The sequence below is a fragment of the Aulonocara sp. 'chitande type north' Nkhata Bay genome, linkage group LG5 (assembly GCF_057382095.1).
Source record: "Aulonocara sp. 'chitande type north' Nkhata Bay isolate Kocher_YH1m ecotype deep benthic linkage group LG5, A_spYH_male_GT1.1, whole genome shotgun sequence".
Classification (NCBI taxonomy): Eukaryota; Metazoa; Chordata; class Actinopteri; order Cichliformes; family Cichlidae; genus Aulonocara; species Aulonocara sp. 'chitande type north' Nkhata Bay.
In genome coordinates, this window is record NC_141348.1 from 32336595 (window position 1) to 32347230 (window position 10636).

The 10636-nt window shown below is 40.1% G+C and overlaps 1 protein-coding gene across 2 annotated transcripts in view; it reads right to left on the minus strand.

Moving 5' to 3' along the window:
* Nucleotides 1-7680, minus strand: part of LOC147331035 (glutamate receptor-interacting protein 2-like) — a 183158-nt gene extending 175478 nt beyond the window's left edge. For both annotated transcript variants that reach the window (XM_086293042.1, XM_086293041.1), the window contains exon 1: nt 7086-7680. In XM_086293042.1, the coding sequence (XP_086149168.1) occupies nt 7086-7242 (157 nt within the window). In that variant the 5' untranslated portion in view covers nt 7243-7680. The remainder of the gene's footprint in view (nt 1-7085) is intronic.
* Nucleotides 7681-10636: the final 2956 nt, after the last annotated feature.

Below are 10636 nucleotides of genomic sequence, written 5' to 3' on the forward strand. Positions count from 1 at the left end.
ATGTTTAAGAATGCTGCACCCTGGATTCTTTTTAATGATAATTTGCATTGATTTTTAGAGATTTTTTTTCCACTTCTACACTGTAAATCCAACTTAAAAAACTTACTGATTATAGCACTAACAATGTAGACAAGCCATTTTAGGTCTCTGGTGGCGAGTGCCAATTCTTGCTGAGTCTTCTGATGTAGACAGCAATATCAGAATAGCAGAAAATCGATATCCAGTTGAAGACTTATTGTTCTGGCTGTTAGGATGTCTATAAATGAAGGTAACAGTAAAAAAGTTAACAAAAACCGTGACTGATGTCAGACAATAAGTGGCTGAATTTGTCAATAATGAATTAAATAGTGAAATAGGGGGAAAAAAGTAACTTTCTGGCACAACTTCACCTACTTGCACGGTGCATGGAGAAGAGCATTGGTCTGAAAAAAAAAAAACCCCACATTTTCCCAGGGCTATATGGAGTCCTGTGAGAGCGGGAGAGGGTGTAGGATCACCTTTAGCAACAATAACCTGAAGCAATAAGTTGCTGTACAACTTTATTAGTCTCTGTTGTGGAGAAATCTTACCTCAGTTTACTGAGGATTGAGGACATACATTTATGTAGCTCTTAAGGTCTGCTACAGCCTTTCAATTGGGTTGAGATCTGGTCCAGATCTTGGACTGATTTGCTTTTTAGCCAATCAGTTGTAGATTTGCTGTGTACTTTAGATCCTGTTGCCTTGCTGAACATGTTACCAGTTTCAGCCAAGCTTTAGATGCCAGACATATGGGCTCAGATTTGAGTCTTTGTTATACAGAGGAGTCCATGCTCAGGTCAATGACTCCAAAGTCTAAATGACTGTAAAACAAGTTCAATTCCTCACCCCCACACCACAGTGCTCGACAATTAGCATGAAATATTGATGGTGATGTGCTGTGATTGGTTTTTTTAAACGTGGCACTGTGCACTATTGCCAGAGATCTCCACATCTATCTAAAGGACATTGTTCTAGATGTCTTATGGTTTGTTCAGAAGCCACTTTACAAACATAAGCCATTATATGCTGTCTTTTTAGTGAGAGGAGACTTTCTCTTGGCAGCCCTTCCAAATAAGCCATGCATGTTTTAGTCCTATTAGTCTAATTTTATTGTCATGAACTCTTATCATGCTAACTGAAGCCTTTGGAGTCTGACTTTGGGTTTTTTGCAATTTCTCTGAGCATTGCATGGTCTGACCTAGTGGTAATTATGCCTCAACCTCCATTTCTTTGAAGTGTGTCATTGTTCACCTGCATTCTGAGGAAGCAATACAAAGAAGCAAACAGCGCAAACTTCTGCTTTTATAGACATTGTTGAATTGGCTAATGATCAGTTAATCCAGTGTATTTGACTAGCAGCACTTTTCTGCTACTTACCCTCAGTAAGGGTAAGGGAAAAAGTAAGAGTGCAGTTAATTTTTACAGGACTACATAGAGTCCTGTGAAAACTTTCTTTTCACATGTCTGTTATTTCATTAAGAAATACCAAAGCTAGCATAATAATTACAACAGAAATTACAATAGTAGCACCATAGAAAAATCAATACATTTCAAAAATATATTTTAGTCCAGCTATTTAAGTTTGCTTATATCAAACAGGTCCTTAAACTGACTGTGAAAGAAATGAGTTCTAAAAGAAATAAAATGTGAATAAAGTCATATCAGTCATTTATTTTTAACACCAAAAATACCCCATGTAAGCACTGATAAAACAACATAGAAACATTATAATTCCTTACTGTTGGTTTAAAAAGAGATTTCTGTACTATGTAAAAAATAATTAGGATGTTTAAATATAGACTCCTACAAAAGCCAAATCACATTTTACACATACTTAAAACAGCTCTAGCTTCTTTTTTTTTAAAAGTTCTACTTTATAATAAAATGTCATTAGCTGTTGACACCATGTCCTGACTGAGGCATTTCTGAAAAATACAAAATAAAGATACAGCTCTGCTATCACTTCAGACATAAATGAAGACAGAAAACTAAAATGCAGCGATGTTTGTAAGATTACTAAAGTTGGTCTAGCTGGCATATAATGGTGTGCTACGTGGTGGCTAGCTACAGAGCTATGGTTAGGATAATATAAAAACTTGAGCACAGTGAAGCTGGAGGATGAACGCTAACGTTTTTCCCGTCGATAAAAGTTAACATGAGGGTTCCTGATAATTAGAGACAAATGCAATCGCATGACAAAGATGCTGTAAATGGACCAAACTTTAATCAGCAGAACAACTGAGATTATCTATCCACATCCACGATCATTCATATACTGCTGCATGTTATGCATTGCAATCTCTGATTTTTAGCTTCATGTAGCCATTCCAAATGTTTGTTAGCCTCAGAGTGATTCTTTTCTGACCCAATCAAATATCACAAGACAGTAATCACTGACTGTTTTTAGGGGCTTGTTCAGATTAAACAGAGCAAGATACAAAGCATTAAAACACGTTAAAAAGACAACAGCCTTATTAAACGCAGAGTAGTTTGGACCCAGAAGCAGGGTTCATATGTCATCATTGAAAGTAGATTGGAAATGTATTTCTGTTTGACTAAGGTGGTGCAATGTTATCAGTATGATTTTATATAGGAGAAGGTTTTTATGTCAAGTATCATCAACTGCACTATTACATAAATCCTGTGTTTGCTGTGATCTGTTATTTCTGTACAGGGACATTAGATTATAACCCTTCTCTTTAAAGGCTAACGTAGCCCATTCTTCATGCTATTTAACCTGTTCTTCTTTTGAGATCAGCTTTAACCTCCTAGGACCTGGCGTCCACATAAATGGACATCACATTTTGGGTTATTTAGACCAAAATACTAAATTTTGCTCTACAAGGGCCTGATATCCACTTATGAGGACATTATACTGCTACTGATCTATCAAAATTTTAAACAAATATCCTCATATGTGGCTCTCATTTTTCTTAGAAACAAAAATCAGGTAAAAAAAAAATCTGGTAATTCTTTGTTTTTACATTCATCGGGTTCCAATATGCCCAAATATCAAAGAGAAATTAAAAATGCATGCCATGGAAGAGTTCGGGTCTTAGGAGGTCAAACAGACTGATTTCCCTCTCGATCTGCATTCCTTTTGATATGCATTCAGTCTTATTTTTTCCCTAGTTAAAAGGCCTTTCAGTCACATGAGTAATTGTAAATGACCTAGGAATCCAATATCTGTTCACAACTTTATCCCCACATTCACCTGCCAGATTCATTATTTTGTAACAGAAATATGATGGTCAGAATGAAAAGGGGCCTTCTAAAGTGACAGTTGTTTGCTGCCAACTTGACTCTTAATGCAGGACAGCATTAATTTATCTAGTAAAATAGCCTAAAAGTGACTTTTTTTTTCTTTGTCAAAAACCTTCACAGTCTAAGTTAAACTGGAATGGATAAAATGCTTTTGTAGTATATATTTTACATTACAAATCCAGCACGTCACAATATAATTAAAATTCACACAGTCACACAAAATTATAGAGAGATTTATTCTACGCACTTAAAGCTTCCCAGTGATGGATGCCTTGAAGGCAATTTCGGCTTCAGAAATCCCAAGGACACTTTGACATGTAACAGCTCTACCTTCTACACATACAAAAAAGTACACCCCACGCTAGAAATCAGCAACAGCTTTCTTAACACTGGTTACACTGATGTGCACTTCCAAACTGTTTTCAAATCCTAATGTACAGTATAAATATAATGAGTTGATTTATTCATGTATTGGACTGAATTCAGTTGATTTCACAATTTTCTGGCCATTGTAAAAGTATTGTGTTTTCACCAAGCCTAACAAATTTTACCAAAGTACTTTGCTTTCTTTTTTATCCCCAAACAACTTGATCACAGTAGTACTCTAGAGGTAATACCATGCTTTACAAAGAAACAATAAAGCAAGATATGGTTTGTATACTACTTAGTCCAACCAGCTCTGAGATGGCTTTTTGAAAAAAAGAAAAGTATTTGTTGTGTAGAGGGATATAATACTCCACTGTAGTCTGACTTTGGGATTTTGTTAATGCAGGGACATTTTATGCTCCTTCAGTCTCTTTTTAGCAAATTGAAATGGTCACAGAGTCACGCTAAAATGTGTTCTTGTAGTGTGCGAACATGCCTGCGCTCCGAAATGTGCAGGAGGATTATTTTATCTATATATCCAGCAAACCTGATGGTTTGATAGATGATTGGTTTGAGTTCGAGTGGTCTGCAAGCTAATGGCAATTTCCCACCGCAGTAACACATCTAGTTTGCAGTATATATGTCCACAGCTGCAGGAGTTCGGCGAGAGTTTCACTGTGGAACTGATAATTTCACTGCATCAGGCACAATTATAATATGCAGATTAGAGATGAAAATGTCCTCGCATGAAAATAATACAGAGGCTCAGCAGCTCGGGAGTATATTTAGGTTCCAGAACACACACATGCACGAACCAATTCTGAAAGAGTTTTAGAATAAAAGTAGGTGGGAGGATGGATTACAGTTTCACACTATCTCAATTTAACACATCTGATTCTTTTAAATATCCCAGTAAGATCTAGTTTTAGCAAACTGTTCTGGTTCTGAAACAAAGACTTTGAATATGCTTTATTTACTTTTTTTAAAAGCAAAATCCCACAAAATACATACTAATAGTTGAAGATTCTTAAGGTTAATTTTCATGATCATATCTACAGTATCCAAACTCCCATGTTATGCCTAACTATATATTTATCCATGTGCTTAACCCTAACTAACATAAGTTGGAATATTTTTAATTAAAAACTCTTTCTAAATACTTGACTTCAAATGTATTTGAAAACTGTGTAACAACCTGCATTTTGTTAAAGATCCCTTTTAAATATCAACAACAGCAAGTTTACCTCAAATTTAAAAGGAACAGCTTTGTATCACATTTCTGTCTTTTGCTGCTTTACTCTATAAAGCTGTATAAATCAGTATAATAACTACTCGTTCTGTGACAGTTGATCACATGTCAGGCATATTTACACGTGTTTTTCGAATATACCTTCATGATGCTGTTTCTTCTTGGATTAATAGTGTATATATCATTTATTAATGCAATTTGCACTACTCTCTTATTTATCAGTCTTATTTTTGCTTAGTTTTTTTTTTCTTTTCTTTGTTGTTTTTGTATTACTGTTGTATACATACATTTCTCCCAGTATAACTCCTGTGGCACTTTAACTTTGTTAAATGTTTGTTGTTTATTGTAGACTGTACTATTTTTATTTTGCATATATCCCAAGTATCTATCTATTTGTCTATCTATCTTTGAGTCACGATATAGACCAGCTTATTGAGCTTATTTGAACAGATTGTGTGTAAAGCTTTAATGGACCTTTTAACTAATCTTTTTGTTCACATTTTATCAGGGTATTTTTTAGTGGTTGGCAATCAGCCAGTGTGGTTTACAAGCAGTAATAAACAGCTGGACAATTTTTTGGTTTGCTGGCTGAGGACGGGTACAACAGGGATTGAAGAACACTCAGTGGGATTGAAAGCACACAAGGGAATTTAAATGCAAAAAAGGGCACATACCAATTTCTCGTTGGAGGACGGAAATTTCTGTTATACATCATTATTATTGGTGAAGCAATCCCTTCATCAGACCCACTTGTTTGCAATTCATACTAGGCATACTAAACATTTCATTGTTCTCCTGTTGCTGTAAGATGTGATGAAAGTATTCAGCAAATGGAGTATGCTGTCTGAAAGAAGAAGAAAACATAATCTACTGCGCTAGAACAGAGGGGGATGTTTGCCTTGATATTCCCGAGTTCTCTCTTGTTTTCAAAGTGACCTTTCTCAGCCTGCAGTGTAATGTTTGGTTCTCTGATGGTCGTTTGATGGCGTTTGAAGTCAGGCTGCTGTAGTATCTGCTGAGTGATTAGACATATTGTTCTGAGAAGGGATATGTGAGGCTCAAGAAGAACATATGCACACTCATATTTTCCCTCTCTGACACATCTTAAACCGCTTAGGCTTTTTCTCTATATTGACTTTTGCCTACCGCACTCATTTTCCCTCTTGTTAATGTTTGTTTACAATCAAAGCAAGAAAAAAACATCCCAAAATTGCATTAAAAAGAGAACCCTCTGTGAAACTCTCTACAAAGTCTTTGAAGAACATGAGGTAGACAACAAGCTGTAGCATCACCACTAGCCAGCTCAGAGCTAATTAAACAGTAGCAGTAATTCATTAACTGAATGGAGTAGCAGACAACACTGGAAAACAGAGTCACAAAAACAAGACGAAGAGTCCAACATCTCTGGAGAAGAAAAATAACTCAAACATTTCGGCACTTCCTTTCAGTTATAGAGGAACTACTGATCCAACACTATATTAGAAGAAAGGGTTTCCAACCGCAGATACAGAAACAAGTTTACTGTTCAAATGCAATGCACAGGTCAAACTTGTGAAAGGGAAATTGTTTGCCTTTAAAACATATCCTTTTACTGCTGAAAGTCCAGTTAAAACAATAAAAAAACAGTCAGAAAACGTTCTTTTCTTTTTTGTTAACATGTTGCTATCAGAGTTTTAACCTCTGCATCACTAAAATACACTGTTACAGTCATTATTCAGACGAGTGCAGAAACCAATTAAGGTAATCTGACCATTTTTTTCCTTCTAGTACAGATGCTGCTTTTCATTTTTTACTCAGAAATGAAAACATCTCTCCTTTACCAAACACTTCAGACCAACACACAGATACACACACTGGTGTCTGCAAATCACTATGTTTCACATCAGTGTTGCAATCTGCCAGCCACAGCAGCTGCATCGAGGAAACACTTGATATTATATATATTCTGACATGCCAGCCAGAGAGCTCACAAATATGCTCTGCTGTTATCTAATAAGAAAGGCAGCCAACCCATACGTTGTAAACAAAGCCACTAGTACAGAGAGAAACAATGCAGACATTTCTGTGAAACACACTAGCACTATATCACTCACATCACTCTTCAACAACATCAAACTTTGCGCGTATGCGCACACACACACACACAAACACATATACACACACAACTTTGAGATGCAGCTTCTCACCGCTAATGCAGAGGCTGAAACGACAGAGTTCATCACACAGGGTATCTGGGCTCTCCAGCTCTCCTGGTCCTCCTGCCCTTCCTCCCCCTCCTTCCCTCCTCTTCTTCCTTGGTGACATCCTCTTCACCATCTTCATCACTCGCTCTACTTTGTCCATCCTGGATAGCCGAGTTTCACCTGTCAGCTCCGGATGCAATCTTCCCTCGTCTCTGTTTTTGCTTCTTTTTTCTTTTAACTTCTTTGTAACTGTTTATCCGGAATGCTTATAAGTTTCAGCACTCTATGTACTAGTTTCTTCTTTCTCCCCTCCCTTGCCTCTCTACAACACTGTTACTCCTTTGCTTTTCGGAAATAACCTCCTCTTCTTCCGCCCTCTTCTACCAACCTCAATTTTTTTTCTCCCTTTCCAGCGTAGCACCTAATTACCCAGGTTTAGTTTCAGAAACACCTCAGCCATCCTGTTTTCCTTGTCTTTCTTGCCCTTCTCTTCCTTTTTCCTGCTCTTTCTTCCCCCTTGTTCAGCTCACGGAAAATCTGCACGAAACGGCGAGAGAAGTGAGACACTGAGGGAAAAGAGAGTAGAGGGAGAAAGGGAGAGGCTGCACCCCCACCCTGCTTTCTTATACACTCACTCTCCATCTATCTCCACCCCAGCCCACCTCCCTACCGCACCACCCCCACATCCAACCTCCAAAACTCTCAGCTGGTGCTTTGCTTTGCCTATCTTTTCCCAAAAGGGGGGAAAAAGCAACATGAAAAAGACCCAGCATGGTGCTAGTTTTTTGTCTTTCTGCAGTTTTATGCTTTGTTATGTCTCTCTCTCTCTCTCACTCTCTTGCTTGCTCTCGCACCCAGTTTTTCATTCTGTCAGTAAGCACGTACACAATCACACACACAATCACAGGAATTATTGGTAACTTCTTCAATCAAACGATGTCTCTGCCGCATGATTTCCTTCCTTCTCCTCTCTTATACATTTACCCCATCCTTCCTTTTTTGGTTTATCCCTGTATGGCGTTATCTGTACCTCCATCTTTGATTCTGTCTTTCATATCCTCCTATCCATCCATACCTCCCACTCCACCAGCCTCCTTGACAACACTTTTTCCTCTCATTTCCCTCTCTAAACACCTACATCTAATCTGACCCTCTTAGTGTCTCTTACTATTCTTGTCTTTCTCTCTGTCATCACCCAGCCACTTCTTTTTTCCCCCTTCTGTCCCTCCGTCCCTCTGCTTCTTCTCATCTACTCTTTAATCTCTGTTTCGTGTCCTTCCATAATAAGCTCATTATCTCCTCTGGAGAAGAGGTCAAACGCACATACAGTATGCACACTCTGGTACAATTGTTTTATTAGGCAGGAAAACATTGTGGACGCTTCTGCTTAGCTGCTGAATACACAAAATTACTCATGGCCACACACAAAGAAGTATATAACCTATACTATACACATTCAGCCTTGGAGTCACTCACTCACACACACACAGACATATTGCAGAAGTCAGAGAGTGAACTCCACATAGCTTTAATGAAAACTCACTCCAGGGGTTTTAGACATGCTTTTTGATCACAAGCTCAAGACCATCTGTACATGTGGTTTGATCCTGCAGTAAAGTTTGCACTCTTTGAAAAATGTGACACTCAATTTTAAATACACGTAGACATTGAGGGCTAGCAGGAGGGACCATGCGCTTACCTGCTGCTCTCTGGCAGGTAGCTCCAAGCCCTCCTGGGTTTTAAATGCACCTTAGAACACACATGCATCAACATTACAATGAGCGGGTGGAGGGAGGTTCGGAGTCTTCTCTCACCCCCGTTCTCTGCGACCTGCTGGAGCAGGGGGGCTAGGACTAGGAGGAGGAGTTGGCCGTCCGACTGCGGTCTGGAGTGTGGAGCCTTCCTGCTGCTGCGGAGTCGGGGCGGTCTGCCTCCCCCCACCGCAGGGAAAAGGGAAACACCACCTGGGTCTGGGTGCAGTTCCCCCCTCCAGGGGCGGGGGCACCTAGACCCGGTTTGTAGAGTACGCTTGGGGAGTGTGATCGTGTGTACAACGTCTCTTTATGTCTGTCTCCACGTTGGTTGAGTGTGGAGTAAGTGCATATGAGAGCATGAGGGTGGGAATGGATGTTTGTATCTGTGTGTGCCTGTATGTCTGTGTCTATATGTCAGGTTGGGTGTCAGGCGCCACCTCTCTGGGGACATCTCAGGCCCTCCAAGGTTTGGAGGCCTATCTCCCCCTACCACCACTTCCCCTGCCAGTGGCGGACCCCCTCAGACATCGGTGCGTTGGTGGTTCTTTGTGTCCGGGGATGGGCGTCCGGGTACACACCGGCTCACTCCTTGGCGGCCGCTTATCGGGGCCTGGAGCCTGGGGCTCGCTCGGGCCACTTCGGAGGTGGGGTGCACCCGGCCTCTCGGCCTGGGGCTCGGTCACTCAGGCGCAGCTGGCTGCCGGCGGAGCTCACGGGCGCGTCACTGCAACTCCCCCTGGCTTCTGCTCCGCGGCTGCTGAGTGAGCCCTCATCTGGGACTCTCCTCAGCTCTTTCCGGGACAGTGGCGCAGCTGCCCCTCTGTTGGTCTTCCTTGGTCTCTTGTGTTCTGGGGGCCTCTGGATGTCTGGAGTTTTGATCTCCTCCACACCTGCTTCACGCCCTGGAGGACGGGGCTGTGGCCCCCCCACACCCTCTAGCAGATCATTACATGAAGGAACCTTTTAAAAAAAAAAAAAAAACAAGCGCGTCCATGCTCACAGGTGTACACACGGGTGATCACACCCACAAACTACACCCTTTTTGGCTCCTACCTCAAAGCACACTGTGTTCTGTTGATCTTATGTGCTGCACAATAATGTTTAATATTTAGTATTTACTGTCATATTCCCATATATCATTGTGATGTTGTTTATTCTATTACTCTTGTTCTCTTCTGCTTGCTTTCTTTTTTCTTTCTCAGCAGGTGATCCAGGTGATTGATATATGCATTTTTTTTCTCTGCCCGTTCTGTTGGTTTTTGTCTTTTGCCCCTCTCCCCCGTCCCTCTTCTCAGCTGTTTCTCTTTCCCTCTTTCTTTCTCCCCTTCTTTCCCCCAGTCAAGTCGGTCCCGTATTCTGTAAGTGAAAATAAAATAAACAATAAAAGGTGAATCAAATGGACCATTACGGCAAGGCTGGGATGGTCAGTTTGGTAAAGTAAATCCGTTGGGCATCTTTCTTTGCCTTTAGACAACAATTCTGATGGCAAAAGAGCCAAACGGGACAGGCCAAAAAAAAAAAAAAGAAAAATGTGACACCTGATGAAATTGATTGTTTCCAGGAAATTAAAAAGTCACTCAGTGAAGATTATTCAGGGTTCTGAATGTCACAAACCAGCTGCTTCTGCAAGAGCACCACTTCAGAGTACACTTTCATCGGTGGAGTTTTACAGTTAATTGAAGAAAATCAATCCAGAGGTTATTGATAGAGTAACTTTAATGGTAGTTTATAAGAAGCCATATTTTTTTCTGTTATCCTATGTCAACTGTAGTCATCTGTTGACCTGCAAGATTAATTCCA